This window comes from Embiotoca jacksoni, unplaced genomic scaffold (genome assembly GCF_022577435.1).
Source record: "Embiotoca jacksoni isolate LCO1_2020_lvr unplaced genomic scaffold, fEmbJac1.0.p SCAF_21, whole genome shotgun sequence".
Lineage (NCBI taxonomy): Eukaryota > Metazoa > Chordata > Actinopteri > Embiotocidae > Embiotoca > Embiotoca jacksoni.
In genome coordinates this window covers 6,356,230-6,372,165 of record NW_027185352.1, presented here as the reverse complement: position 1 = coordinate 6,372,165, position 15,936 = coordinate 6,356,230, and the positions used below count along the sequence as shown (strand labels likewise).

At 45.8% G+C, this 15,936-nt stretch overlaps 1 protein-coding gene across 1 annotated transcript in view; it reads right to left on the bottom strand.

The window, feature by feature from the left end:
* Window positions 1–1,205: 1,205 nt before the first annotated feature.
* etv6 (ETS variant transcription factor 6) overlaps window positions 1,206–15,936 on the bottom strand; it is a 27,653-nt gene continuing 12,922 nt past the window's right edge. The window contains 7 exon segments of the mRNA XM_069156595.1: window positions 1,206–1,779; window positions 1,916–2,016; window positions 2,776–2,918; window positions 3,211–3,701; window positions 3,703–3,787; window positions 5,790–5,924; window positions 8,925–9,089. Of these exon segments, the coding sequence (XP_069012696.1) occupies window positions 1,677–1,779; window positions 1,916–2,016; window positions 2,776–2,918; window positions 3,211–3,701; window positions 3,703–3,787; window positions 5,790–5,924; window positions 8,925–9,089 (1,223 nt within the window). The 3' untranslated portion in view covers window positions 1,206–1,676.

Here is a 15,936-nt window from a genome sequence, read left to right as displayed (position 1 = left end):
GCGCGCGATCAGACTCATTTTTGATTTCTCTGATTCACAAAAGGGAAAACTAAATTGTTTTGTTATTGTTGTTGTTCTTAACAAAAAAAAAAAAAAATCGGCCAAGTAGGAATATTATATCTTGTACCCTAACCCTTTAATTGCGGTATATAGGACGTATAAACGATGAGTAATCAGTGATAAGTTCTATTAATAAATACAAATCAGAGCCAGTGATTTCCCAGAAAGACATCAATGATGCCACCAAAAGCAAAAAAAAAAAATTCCAAGTCTGTGCTCCTTGTTTACATCCTCCACCCGTTCAGTCTGAACTGTAAGCACACATTAAAGAGGCTTTAATCGGGGAGGTGTGGTGTGTGTGTGTTCAGTGAACAGTTGAACTGCAGCACGCATCCAAATGGCGAGTCCTCTCATCAAAAGTTGTCCACTACTGCCATCATGTGGAGACCTGATGTATTTCACTTACCGGCACAAACAATCAGTCTTCATCCGTATGAAGGGAGATTTGTGTCTCTTTATTGCAGCATAAAAAAAAAAGTTTTAAGAGCTCATTTCTCACACTTGGTAATCAAAAAAAATAAATTCAAAACGATAAGTATAACTATATGAACTGAAAATAAAATTATTACAATTGCAAACACATATTTTCCCTTAAAACTTTGTTATATTTCAGTCACAGACTCACAAAGCCTCTTTATTGTGTCACAAAAAGTTTAGATTGCAAATCAAGACCTCGTTAGTTGTGAGTCGAAACCTTTTCCCTGCGAGTTGAATTTGGATGTAATGGGCTGATGGAGAAACCGTCAAACCGAGTGTAGGTCCGGCCCATCGCGTCTAATTCAACTTGCAAGCAAAAGGTTTTGACTCGGAATTAAAAGGTTTTAAAATGCGGCAAACGTTTTCACTCATAAAAAAAAAAAAAACGTTTTTTACAAACAAAATGTTTTAATTCACATTCAGAGGCCTGATTTGGATCCAAACGTTGTTGTGATGCAAAACAAGGCTTCATCAGCAAACCTCTGAAGTCTGTGACTGAAACCAGCAAAACTGTAAGCGATCACTTGTTTGCTTTTTTTTTTTGCTGCATAAAAAGACACAAAACCTTCACACAACCAGAGAGATCATTAATACCAAGAAAAAAAAAAGCTGAATAATGTTCAGTTAAATCTGTTCCATTTGAAGTAATGCACACAAAGAACATCCAGTTTGATCAAAAATGTTTATTCCAGGGTGAAAACATTCCTGTCACACACACACACCCAATTTTATTTTTACAAACAGCAAAATTCCATATTATAATGCATGAGACGAAAAAAAAAAAAAAAAATCATAAAAGTGACTTAAGCACGAAGTGATTGGCTTTTGCAGCTCGGAAATAAACGGGAACACTAAAAAAAAAGTCCTTTCAGCTCTGTCCATGAGAAAAATCCAAAACAACTGATGCTGTTTTTTTTTTTTGTTTGTTTTTTTTTTTGTATTTTTTGCTTTTTTTTACTTCAGGAAAACATCCAAAGCAAAGATAAGAGAAATCAGATTTCATGTCTCTCCCCGTCGGACTCAAACGAGCGAACGTCCACGCGCTCCGGATTCGATTTGTCTAGCTGCTTCTGAAAGGCATCAGCGGCTGTAGTAGTAGTAGTAGTAAGTAGTTCATGGACTCCGTTTCCCAGAGTTCCTCAGCACTCCTCTTTGATGTAGATTTGTTCGTCTGTGTCGGACTCCAGGTGCTCCAGCCGGTCCGTCTGTCCGTTCATGATCTCGTCGGGGGTTTTCATGAACCTGGGCGACGGGACGCAGACAAGTTTAACAACGTTTAGTCTCCTTCTCTTTTGTTTCGTCAGAAATTCAAAGGAAGAAATGATTTCGAAATGAACAAAGAAGACCTGCACAGACTAAGACGGGACGACGTTGGTACCTGAAGAGAAGTCTTTGTCCAGGCTCTTTCCTGATAATGTTCAGTTTGTAGTAGTGTCTCAGTGCTCGTGACATCTTCTCGTACGTCATATTAGTCCTGTTCTGTAAGAGTTCAAACACAGCAAGACTCGTCAGTAATAATAATGTTGTCACACTGATGTGCAGTATATATTTATGTCCCTTTACTTCTCACTAACAACGCGTCTCATCCCGACTTCTCCTCGACGCTTCGGCGATATCCAAAGAGCCGAAAACGTAACTCGTCGCCGGACGAGGCGGAAGGAAGCCGCGCGGGCGACCGCTGACTACGTCCGCGGAGGACGGCTCTCTCCGTCCCCACCGCCGCACTCGGCGGGCGGCCTCGGTTGTCTTTGCGCGGTGCGGCTCTGCCGTCCTGCGTCCTCACATTTCTGTGTCGACCGCGCAACTTCAGCCAATCGTCTTCTCGCTTTCTGAGCAGCGGCCCGTTTGTACTCGTGTCTTGGCCGATATCGTCGCATAAAAAAAAACAACAACAACGAGCATAAACGGACACGGTCCCGATTGTTTTTGTTTTACGTCCTGATTGACAGCTGCCCGTCAGAAAGGAGGAACTTCTTGCTCCCTGTCTGACATCTTGTCTGCAGCTCAGGAAACAGATTTCACTTCACAGGTTTATCGTTTCTTTTGATATGAAAAAAACAAATATATATATATATATATATATATATATATATATATATATATATATATATCGGTCCGTGCAGATGGAAAGTGTGAAGAAATGACCAGCACAAGTCAGACGTTCATGCGTGTGTGTTGTGTGTGTGTGTGTGTGTGTGTGTGTGTGTGTGTGTGTGTGTGTGTGTGTTGTGTGTTTACCTTGTGATTGCCCCACAGTCGGGCCAGGCCGTTGGGGTCCATGATGCGGAAGACTTTGCTGTCGGGGTCCTCCCAGCGGATGTAGTTCTCGTACCTGCTGTCTGACAGGAGCTGGTAGACGTAGTCCCACAGCAGCCTGCAGTCTGCGGGGAGCCGACATGAAAACGCGGTTCCGTGAAAAACGTGCGTCACGTTAAATGACGGTCCATAAAATAAACAAGTCGATTTAAATGACGGTCAATTTCAATAAACACGTTTGTAATCTGAAAACACAATTTGTGGTTCAAACGGGTTGAATAACGTCTGGTTTGTGAGCAGATCTGAAGATTTGAAGCCGTTCCCTTTCTAGCGTGGTTCTGAAGGCTCGGCGGAGACGCTTTCCTACACGAGGGGGACGACCCCACGGTGGGAAACGGGGCGGGGCCTAAATCTCACCTGCTATCCGCCCGATGGGCATTTGCTGGTCCTCCGGAGGAGACACGGGCATGATGACGTGGTTCCTGTAGAGCGCCTCCTCCTGCAGCAGGTGCTGCTGCTGGACCAGCTGGTGATGGTGTCCGTGGACCTTCCCCTCTCGCCCGTTCTCCTGGGACGGGTTTCCTCCGCGGCCGTGCCTGAAGTCCACGCCGGCCCCCGGGCCGCTCCTGCCCGGGCTGAGCAGCAGCGGGTTCATGATGGTGCTGGGCATGAGCTGGATGATGCGAGGAGGGCCCGCCTCCTGGCCGCCGGGGCTGCCCGGGCAGGGGGCCTCCCGGGGGGTCGCGCAGCGGCCGTTGGGCGCGGCGGGGGACACCGACAGAGGGTACATCTCCTCCGGCAGGTGGTGGTTGCTGTCGGGCAGCTGGGAGAAGGTCTGGAGGGGGTCGTCGGCGGCCGGGCGAGTGTGGTTGGGCTCGGGAGGGGACCGCCGTGGGGCCGGGTGGTGGGGGGGAGCGGGAGCGGTGCCGCAGCTCGATGGTGGGTGGGTGCTGGGGGAGGGGCTCTGTACCGCGTGGCCCCCGCCGTACCGTTTCTGAGGACACAAAGGATACGACACGCGATGACTATCTGCAGCTACCGGACAGTTGTTTTGGTTTTTTTTATAAATCAAAGTTGACATTTTGTCAGGAGGTGGGAGACATTTATTTACTTTTTATTCGTTTATATTTACTCTTTTATTGTCTCGCCAATCGCTTGAGTAATGAAAAAAAAAAAAAAATCCAGCAGGTGAATCAAGAAAGAAAATAATAATCTGTAAATTTGTGCGTTCAGCCCAGAATCTAGTGATGTGAGTTGGTGTATATCATACGCTGTATACCGTCGCCACTGTTTGCCATATCGGTGTGTCAACAGTAAGGTAAATATTGACTGTCTGTGAGAGACTTTCAGCCACTGAGCAAAGAACGGAAAAAAAAAAATCCGGCCTCAAATATGACCGAAGAACTGAAGCAACGTCCGTCTCTGGCCGTCAGCTGAGACTCGGCATTAAAAGTGATATTGGCTTTGCAGTTAAAAAAACAAAAAACACCCGATAATGTTCCTATTATTTTGTCCACCCACAGTAAGTGTATTGAACTTGCCTTTCCCTGAAAATCCAGCAGCCTGAATAGAAACGAGCAACAAAGCCTGAAATACTTTTCATGGTTTCCTTGTAGGAAGTGAAACGGCGCTCATGACTGGAAGTTCCTCACTCCTTGGTACGACTTGCTGCGCGTGAAACAAACACCAGGTGGCACTAATATCCCACAGTTACATTCCTCATTATTTTGGATTCATTTATTAATGCAGAAGTTTTCTGGTTAATGTCAGGTGGTCATAAAAGTAAAGGAGTAAAGGAGGCCAGAGTAAAACCCCAGAACAAGGAAGACGGTAGTAATAATAAGCAGCTTGTGGTTCGCTGTATTGTTTAATTAAAGCTGCGTTTCCTTGTCGAGCAGGTTTTACTGTCAACGTTTTGAAGTATCTAAAGTTAGCGCTCCGTCCCATCTGGTTGCTGTTGAGTCACATTTCCTCAGATCAGAGCCAGAGAAGTGTCGGGTATTTCACTGAACATTATCATTACTTCCTTGTTGACAATAAACGAGCGTGCCAAGTAAACCTGTGACTCTGAGACAGACAGACAGATTGCTGCCTCGCGGCTTTCATTTTAAGTTTCAGCCGTTCACATTCCTCGAATATCTATTTTTTTTTTTTTTTTAATGTTTTATTCACTTTTTAAAAGACAGAAAGTTTTGTATTAAGATGAAATTTCAAATTGGACATTTGCGGGAAACGTCCGTCGTCACTGTGTCGGTGGTTTTGGTTGGTGGATATAAATATTATGGACTACGCCCAAACTTTACATTATTTTAAAAAGGATTTTACATTTGACACATTTAATTCTATGTTGTGTTTTTATTTTTTTTTATTTTTATTTATTTACCCCAGAAAAAAAGGATGTGGCAAAATCAACAGTCGAAAAGAGTTCGAGGGACTTGAAATTTTCCAGCAGCCTCGAGTCCACGAGTTGTGATGTGTCTGCTGACGTTTATGGAAATGACAGAGGTCATGAAAGGTCAAATATATCGTCATTTGAATCATGTAGAGTTTCTTTACAACTTCTTCGCCAGAGTTTCTTCCCTCCGTGTCTTTGTGTTTCCCGCATTACGTCGCCCACCTGTTGGCTTGCTAAACTGTGTTTTTACGACTTAACCACTTGAACGCAAAACGTACGGCGATGCATCGCAACAACATGTGCACGCGTTCGTCGTAGATGACTCGCTAATCGTAGCGCGGACGCTTGCTGTAAACGTGACGTCGTGGCTGCGTGTGAATCGCTTCGGGAAACATCCGGAACCTTCTCTTCATTTTTGTCTTCCTCACACCTCAACACGGCTGCTTTACACAGCCCAGAAAACCAATGAAGAGAAAATACTCGCTGTCCCTTAAATCAAACAAAGGCCCTGTTGAAGACGGACTCGTCGGTCCAATGAAAATTCTCTCATTCCAGAGGTGAAAAAGCCCGAGAGCGGGGAAACGCAGCTTTCTGGACTGACCTTCGAGCTTCAGGTGCGGCACGGCGCCTTCGGGCAGCGAGTGGAAGGAGTTCCCGGGGAAGTAGGCCGACGGGTAAAACACGTGCGACTTCCTCTGCTTCAGGATGTGCTGCAGCAGCTCGTACAGGACATCACCTGCAGGGACGCAAAGGTCAGAGGTTACCGCGCGGCTCTCGGTGGCGTCTTACGTCTGCGTGAATCGGGGCGGGGGGGGATTGTCAGCGGGCGTCATCCACGGGACCGGGTTCCTCCCGTTGTTCTTCCCTCTGCTTTCCAGGCAGCAGGGAGCTCGAGCAACAATGGAAGAATTACTGCAGAGGCGGCAGCCTCTACGTTCGTGTGATGCTGGCGAATCGAGACCTGTTTGTTAATAGAAAATATTTCCTGGATATTCAACACTTAACATGGATTAGGACAAAAAGGTCTGCTTATTGTTTGCCACAGGCCTGGATTTGTCAAACAAGAATAGAAGAAATGTAAATTCCTGCATATATCCGGCCCTGCAGGGCCGTGCAACTGAAAACGTGACCTACCTGTTGACACAGGTAAATGAACCGTAGCTCTATCTGACCCTGGTTAGTCTCCTTTAAGTGGTTATATAGTAGTGGTTCCTTAGCAGGAAGTTCACTGAATGATTTACAGCTGTCCGTTTGGCCTCAACACCGACACGCCAACGGCTCCGCTGCTGGCGTGATAAAACATTTACACTGTTAACTGATGACTGCAGCCACGCTGGACGGGGTTTAACAAAGACTGCCAATCACACATTATCTCAAAGGCTTTGTTACAGGCTTACCATAAGAAGGACATGGTTCTCATAAAGGAAGTGATGGGACACACACACACACACACACACACACACACACACACACACCTTTCAGTTCTCACTTTCTCAGTTTCACTGTGGGGAAAATTCCTGCTTCCTGGTGTTTGCTTTGTGTTTCAAAGTTACAAATTTAGAGCGTCACATTTTGTCTCAAACCTGCATCCAAAATGATATGTTGAAACGTATTCATCACAGTTTCTAGAAGGTAACATTAGAAAGCGCCCCTAGAGTTTGTGGTAGCTGATACCTGCTTCACGTTTCCCGTTGCACATGTTTAAGTCTGAACGCGCGGCTTCAAACTGCAGCTGACTGTTGGACGTGAGGTAAAAGACGTTCCAGGAAAGAAAACGTGGTCTATTATTTCAAATTATTATTCCCCTGCTGTGTTTCCATGAAGGAAAATACGGCACACAGCAGGGGCCGATGGGAACTGTAACGCTTATAATCACGCAAAGGAGGAAACATCAGAAGCCAGAAAACTGTTCGGTTCCCTAAAAACTGACGACGTCCACTGACAGCGGAGCCCGAGAAACCAGTAATACTGAAATATCATCAAGGGTATCATCGAGGCACGTTTTATCACTTCAAACATCAAATATCTGAAGCAGCTGATGCAGGAAACCACCCTACAACAAGATGCCCTCAGTGTCACGCAAGAGAAAAAGAAAACACCAAACAACAACTAATGAAACCTGTGATGATTAATCACGTTTTCCATATTCTTCCCAGACTGCAGATTTCTTTACAGGATGTGAAAATCCTGCGCAGAGTTGAAATGGAAACGTCCCGATATGAGAACAGCTGTCAGCTGGGTCACATCACTCCGTCGCTCCAGATTAGTCCTGACATGTAAAGTGATTCATAAAGACATGTAATATACACCCAACTGAACAGAGCAGCTTCAACACATTTACTGCACAGCTGTACGGAGGATGGAAAAATGACTCGATGAATCCATTTGTAAATCTATAGATATATAAGCGGGTGCTAAGATACATATTTTCGGAGTAAGACAGATTGAACACATACATTCAAAAGAAATAATGCTTCATCAAATGAACGAATAAATAGAAGCTGGCAATCAGTTTAGTTCTATTTATTTAAGTAGAGGAGCGCACACAGTTAAGCTGTGACTTGTTTCTACGGTGACAAGTTTACACACAATAATCAATCATGTTTATTTCCGTTACTTTAGTTTAACTCAACAATCTAATCCTGCTATTTCCAACGGTTGTTTTTCACTACTCATCTGTTGTCCAATTTCCGTCATAACGCATAACTGCAAATGTTTCACAATAAAAGTCTCGTTAAGAATATTTCTGCCTTCTGAAATGCAACAAGGCTTTTAATGTGAAAGGGCTACAGGAAGTGTTGAATTTGTATAAACAGCGTAATGCAGTAACGTCAACAGGGCAAACGGGAGCGCAGCCAGACGAGGCTTTGTAGTAATTACATTAACTAAGTATACTTGTCATTTCTGCGACAATTGATCTGCAAAATCATCTTTTTTTTTTTTTTTTTTCTTATTTCATAAAACTGATCATTCATTTCATCCCAGTCATGTGACATCGTGGTCATCCTGCCCCCACACCCCGCAGCATGACTTCACCCTCGGCCGACTGTGTACACTGTAAACTTTCCCGGCGGCGACGTGCAGTCATCAAATCCTCTTTCATCTTTAGATCAGAAATCCAAAACTCGGTGCGGGAAAACACTTCGTTTTGTTAGGTTGTTTTTTTTTCTTCCATTTCATTTTCACGCGCCTGACCGCTGGTGTTGCCGGGGTGACACATGAGGTTGCTTTGTACTTCCTGATCAACCGTCTCCTACTTCCTCCCCCAGCAGCCTCGCTGTAACGGTTGCCTCACTCGCACCGCCACCTCCCCTCTTCTGCTCCAGCTGACTTCATTGATTTGTGTTTTGTTTTGCTGTAAACAGATTTTAAAGCCACACCAGCTCCAGTTTACCAATACTGGTCTGAATGACAAAGGGTTGCCGATCAAAGGTCACATTTTTGGCCTCTTTAACAACTGTTTCGCTCATCTCAGTCATTTTGTGAGGGCAGATGCCCGTTTTTTGCCCTCGATTACAAGCCATTTTTCCGATTCTTTTTCTGCAGCCAGTCCAGTGTTTCCATGATCTGAAACACCTCTTCCTACCGAGTTTATAAATCTTGTTTTCCAGTCTGGGTTGGACAACAGAAATATCTAACGCAATCAATTGAAGTGACTCATTTGGGAAACATTTCACGAATGTCTCCAGTTTTCCCTGTCTGGAAATGAAACCAAGAAATGTATGTCGAGGAGTACCGGAGTGAGGGGATCGGTAGCGGAAGTCCTCCTTGGTGAGCAGCAGCAGGGCTTTGCCGTTCATCTGGAAAGAGCCGCTGGTGATCGTCCGCAGGGCAAACTCCTTCTCGGCCCATCGCAGCCACTGGGCCACGTCCTCCCTGCTCCAAAAGACTGGCTGCAAACCTGGAGGTGGAAGGGATTTTGGGGGGGGGGGGGGGGGGGGGGGGGGGGGGGGGGGGGAGGGGGGGAGGAGAGGATGGAAAATAAGTTGAGACCAGGTTTTTTTGGTGAAGAAGCAACAAAATGGAGGTGAAAGGAAAAAGGAAGGAAGAAAAGAGAAGGATGAGCTCAGTTGAAGGAGAAGCAGAAGGACGTGGGTGGTGGTGGTGGTGGTGGTGGTGGTGGGGGGGGTGTTGGAGGCGAGGAAGGAAGAAAGAAGGAAAGGCAGGAAGGAGGTGAAGGGGGAAGGGGAGGGAGGAAAGGAAGAGGGGGGAGGAGAGGGTGTGTGTGTGTGGGGGGGGGGGGGTGTGGGGAGGAAGGAGGCAGAGGCAGTAAAAAGGATATTGAGGAAGTGGAGATAAAAGCCAAAAGGAGGGAGTGATTACGGGGAAGGCAGCAGAGATAAAGGAAAAAGATGAAGGAGGAGACCGAGTCAGAAAAGCGAGAGGAGGTTAGAATAAAAGATTAGAAGATGATAGGTTGAGGAGAAGAATAAAGAGTGAATCATAGGGATCAAAAAAAAAGAATGAAAAAAGAAGGTAGTTCTTGGAGAAAGACGGTCAGACTGTTATTTTATGTGATCTGTTATGATCTGCTCTTTGCTCTCTGAACTCCAGACAGGGACATCAGAGGACAGACATTTCATTACTATTTGTATAAAAGGACCAGGACGCACAGAGGGAGCAGAGGACAGAGGAAACGGGAGTGAATAGCTCTTTTTTTTTTTTTTTTTTTTCCTCCCTCGCACTCTGAAATATTTCGTGGGAACAGAAGTGTAAAACATCTGCACTAGTGGCCGACAAGCGTTCTGAGGAAACAGAAAGATGACTGTGGAAAGTAAAAAACTAATAATCTGACCAGAAGCTCTGTCTCACTTCAACGTTGTGCAAAAAGGGAATTTTAGTCCGAGAAACATTTTTCACAACTTCCGTGGAGGCGGCATGAATCTCTGGACATCTGCTGACAGCTTTTCTTCGGGTCATAAGTCAGCTCAAGGACAGCTAGAAAAGTCCAAAGTCAAAATACTAATTGAACTATGAATGGAAATACATTTTATTCCTGTCATTTATGATGCTGGAAGACAACTGACTGAACTTTCTTCGAGAGCGACGTGACGAACTTTATACCGTCGCCTAATGCCACGGCCATTTTATGGTGCAGCTGCCAACACGCTGGCCTTCAGAAAGCTCCTGATGTCCTGAAGGAACTGGAAACAAAACGCAAATTTATTTCATTTATTTATGAGGTATGAAGTCTCTAAAACGTAGAAGCTGGTGGCAGCATTTACAGCTAACTTGACCCCAGATACAACCCAAGCAGCTGAATGCTGAAGCTAACAATTAAACGCTGTTCCTGTAAAGGCCTCAAAGTACATGGTGCACGGTGGCGGGAAAAAACTGAGACTGCCGTAAGACAACTGAAAAGATGTCACGTTTTCTAGATGATCCTATTTCTCTTCCTCTTTTTTTTCCGATGAACGCCAGGATTCAACATATCAGCCTGCTCCTCACGTGACAGTTTTTAATTTTTTGTTTATCGAGAATCAATCAATTGTAATCACACCAAATGACTTCAGTCATTTTAGCCACCGTGCTTATTTCCAAAATGTTTTTTTTTAATTTTTTTTATTATTATTGTCAAACACAACAGGATGCACACATTTAGCGATCCACTTGTTTTTTGTTCCAGTCAACACAGATCCTGCCACCTCGGCGCATCATTTTGTGCTCTCGGTGTAACCGAAGGATTTACTGTAGGCTGATGACTCAGGCAGGCTCACCTCCTTTTCTTTTTGTTTTTATATATCTTCTGTCTTTCACACGCACACACGCACACACACACACACACACACGCACAGAAAACCAGAAAACCAGACTTGCAACAGTGTGTAGCTCCGATCACAACCTCCCTGACACCCACACGGAGCCTAACTACTCATTTCTTACATCTCACTTATCGCCGGCCTCAAACACTTCCTCTGGGAGTCGGACAGCTGTTATCTTTGGCCGCCAATGTCACTGTCACGCAAGTAATAGGAACCTTGTGCTCACTTTCAGCCTCCCCCGCGCCCCCGCCCGTCAAACAAAGGAAATTTTCAGTGAGCAATCAATATGAAATGAAACCCTGTCCAGATATTCAGCTTCTCATTTCTTCCCTTCGAGTCCTCTACGTCCAGATAGCGCCGCGAGCGCCGCCGATAAGCGCGGGAAGGCCGAGGTTATCTGGAGAGCAGCTCGCCGGCTGTCTCGCTCTGACCTTCGGCTCGTCAACACGCATCCCAAGAAAGTGTCAGGGAACGGGATACAGGTGTTTCACCACCGCAGGAACTGGCGGCGGGCAGATAAGATACTATATTTCTTCACATTTTCTTCCCAGAGTTTCTACTTTTTCTCCCAGGATCAGCCTCCAGGCCAAACCTGTGAACCCAGTCCAGATGATAACGAGGCCACGTTATCTGTAGCCTCTGGTACGCTGGACGTCACCGAGTCCTTCTCACCCTCTGATGATTAAAGGTTATTTTCAACATCGGTGAATGGGAGAACCCTTTTTTTTTTTTTTTGCAGTTTGTACGAACTTCGGCAAAATTCGACGAGACAACACGGAGAAGATCTGGAACCGACTGGAAGACGACCGACCGACGACGTCATTGACTTTCCATCGATATTGAATCGAGCTGCCATCTGCACAGCGTGCAGCAGCTGTACGTTTGTCTCTCGTGGCTGACTTGAGAGCGGCGAGGCCGGGGCGGGCAGCAGTGCAGCCCGGGTCGCGAGGTCATGGCTCCGGTATGCTCTCTCCCGGGCCGGAGAGAGACGCAGCGCTGCCAAAACCCCTCCGAGATCCGGTCTGCCGGCCTCAGCCATCTGCACAGAGCCCGACGGAGGAAGCAACAAGAGGAGCAGAAGGGAGGAGGAGGAGGAGGAGGAGGAAGGGGGCCCAAACAAACGTGTCCCACAACGCACTTTGGCAGGAAGCAATCCAGCGTGGGCTCCGTTTCAGGACAGGAAACTTCCTGCGGGAAGGTTAGAGAGCGACGCCGGGAGGCTTATTAACAGACAGCAGCGACGCACAGAAGAAGAAAGGAAGAGTGGAAACAGAAAGAAACGAAAAAGAAAACAACAGCAGGACGGAGCAGCGAGAGCGGCGGCGGATGAAGACGCGAAGGCAGAGCAGGTTAACCAGCGAGAACGAGAGGACCAAATAAAGACGTGAGAAGAGGAAGGAAAGGCGAACAGGAAGGGAAACAGATACTAAGTCTTGTATACAGAGACGACGTTCACAGAGCAGGACACCGCGCCGACGCCTGAATCCCTCTCCGACCCTATTTTCTTCTCACTTCTTTATATTTATTGTGGATGCGATCCATAAAGTATATAAAGCAAAGCCAAAGTCAGCTGGGGTCTCGTGACATCACAACATGAAGGGTAACCAGAGCAGCTGCTGCTGCTGCTGCTGCTTCACCTGGAAACGCGCGTCGTCACCAAAATGATGCTTCGACACTTCTTGTTCTCCAAGTGAGGAAATAAAAAGCTCACAGTTCTCTCGATCTGGTTGAAATTAATTCGCATTTCTGTTTTGCTTGAAGATCCAATCACCTCTAAAGCAAGTATGTGAAACAAGAGAGCCAATGAAAACTTAAGTAGTCACGTTTACATCTGAGGTGTATCGATTGATTCACAACTTCAACTTGAAGCTTTGTTTTGATCCGCTACCGTTTGCCCTGTTAAGAGTGACCGTCTTACGCACGAACACAAACTCAACACTTCCTGTATCCATTTCAAATTAAAAGCCCTGAAGCGTTTCAGTAGACAAGAGACCCCTCGTTTGGTAAACAAGGCTTTTATTCTGAAACATTTGCGGGAACATGTGACCGGAATCGACACAATCCCACTTTCGATGAGAACAACCGATGAGAAAACAGCATGATTAAGTTGGTGGCTTTATTAAATTAAATATCTCGGCTACATTATTGATTATTGTGTGTAAACTTACCACCACAGCGGTTACACAACCTCAGCCACAACTCGACAGTGCGGGCGGCCACCGCGGTACGTCAACACTACGCCTCTGCCCACCGTGACGACCCCCCCCCGTTACGCGGCGCTCGGTGCTTCCCTTCGGGGGAGCGATGACGCCAAAGTCAACAATGAGTTGGCTGACTGACCAAAGGTTGTGGTATTAATAGGCCGACGCTGTTCCTTTAACACATCCACACACCGACTGGAGCTCAGACATTTCTCCCTTTTTAGTTGTTTTTCTGTCAAAGAGTCTCATACAGATTTGTCGCAGGTTAAAGGAAGGAAATCAATTTGTGCGTGTGCGCGTTTCTGAGCATGGGTGTGTGTTTACATTGAATCAAACCCTCAAGCACGACAGCAGCAGGATCCCAAACCCCTGACTAAACCGTGGGCTCCTAATCCTCTCTGATGACACATAATTTTCACTCTCTGGTTTCTCAGGCCCCCGCTAATGCTCACCAACACACATGCATACGCGCCGCGCACAAGTTGCCACGGCAACTCATAAGCGCTCGGGATGAATGAAGGGAAGGGGAGGATGAGATCACTGGTATCTTGTTTCGTTGTTGCGATACAGAAGCCCTCGACTTCCCCTCGCAGCCTGACGAGTTAATGAGGTCCGTCGTGCTGCGCAGCTGAAAGGTCCCGTCCACAATCACAGGTCCCGCTTATCACGTCTCGCCAACACTCACGCCGCCGCTCCGCTGCTCATGTTTCTGTCGCTCAACTGAAAACTTCCAACAGCTGCCTCCTGATTCTTGACTGACAAAAACTGGCTTCAGAAACCGCCATCAATAGATGTGCAGCTCGCTGCTCGGCGAGGAAGAACTCTTAATTCCTCGGTGACCGTTTTTGAATTGGGAACTGATCATTTTGCCACCGATTGATTTTGGGTTCGATTATTTTGCTCGTGTAGATCTTCATCCAAGCATTTCGATTAGCACGAGTAGGACAGCTGCATCCCAGCTCAGATGTTCTGGATTACTAATCTAAAGTGTTATGGTCCGATTTCAGACACAACACATTCCTCTGAATGTTTCAGAATAAAAGCCTCGTTAAGGAATGGAGGGTTTCCGATGACTAATATATTAGAGGGTATTTACTTTGAAATCCTACAGGAAGTGTTGAGTTGGGTTTAATGCCTAATAGAGTGACTTCAGCGTGGCAAACTTTACGGATATAAACAAAGCTTCAAGTTTGATATCAATCAATCAATTAATCAATCCAACTTAAACGTCTTTTCCATTCCATTTATTTATATCGGCTGTCTTGCATGACATCCACTTAAAAGATAATTGGGTCTTCAAACACTCAAAAATGTAAATGAATTTCAACCGGATCCGGAGAACTGTGAACACTTTATTTCCTCATTTGGCGGAAAAAAAAGAAGAAGTGTTTTTAAATTTTTCAAGTGGTATTTGTTCTTGAAGTGCCCGTCTCCAAACCAACCACACAACAAACTGTTTTCACCGAGTTGCTCATTTCTAGCCAGTTAGGTTGATAAACTTACACTAACTTTACATTAGCACTGGTTGATGAAACAGTTAAAGGTCCAGTGTGCAGGATTTAGTGGTGTCTATTGGCAGAAATGAAACATTATATTCATATTATTATATTATAAGCATTTAATGTCCTGAAACTAAGAATTGTTGTGTTTTTCGTAACCTTAAAATGAGCTCTTCATACCTACAGGTGTGCGGGCGCTGTGTTCTTCCACCATGTTTCTATGGTAGCCCTGAAGGGACAAACCAAACCGGATCTAGAGGGAGCTTTTTACATGGTTCAGTGTTTTGTGCAGCCGCGGGTTGTTCAGTTGGTTGCAATCTGCAACTGGAGGCTACTAAATCCTACGTACTGCTCCTTTAAGTCTCAGTTTCAGTTAACTTTTTAATTAGCAAACTATTCTAGACAACTGTGCTAAAAGGAATGAATTCAAAAAGCACCGTCGGTTTCCTATTGTTATTTCGTAGCATGACGAGGTGAAACAATATACATCTATATTCATATCTAATCGCTCCAAACAGCCGCTGATTGAACGTATTCAACCTTTTTCTTGTGCGTCATACGTTTCTGAGCGGCCTGCTTTCTTTCTCATGTCTGTAAAACTGGAACCAAACAGCACACACGATGTATTTTGAGTCATAGTGAGATCCAAAGGACCGATCCAGACATTATTTTCTGTCAGCAACCGACTTTCAACAGTCTAAATTTACCCAAAGACACGATGGATGCACCATACTGTACATCTCAGACTGAGAGTTCCAGTGTGGCCTGACCTGCATGAACCAAAACGAAATAAATAAGAACACGGCTGCATCAGTAAAGCTGGGACTGAAAACTCGGAGCTCCTTAGTCACTCAGTTCTTCAGTAAATGTTTGCCTTTCCTCTCAAAGCAGAAGTAGGCGGATATTGGTCTTGCTATCTCAATAGAGAAAAAGTTTTTCTTTCTCCAGACAGAGGAGCAGGAGGAGGAGGAGGGGGAAGAAGAAGAAGGAAGGAAGGAGGAGGAGGAAGGAGGAGGGTTATTCGTGACCTTCCGACACGCTGACTCAGGGACATGTGGGTATGAGAGCGACACATTTCCTCAGTTCGGCCTCGCGCCCGGCTCGCCTCCCCTCGCCTCCCCTCGCTCTGCATCAGTCTCTCTGCTCATCGATCCTCTGCCAGGTGGGTGTGTCAGGGGAAAATCCACCCGCGCGCCGACACCACACACACACACACTTTTACTTTTCTACCAGGAGAACCACCGTCTCTCTGCACAGGCCGCTCACTCTCCCGCTTCCTCCGCCGG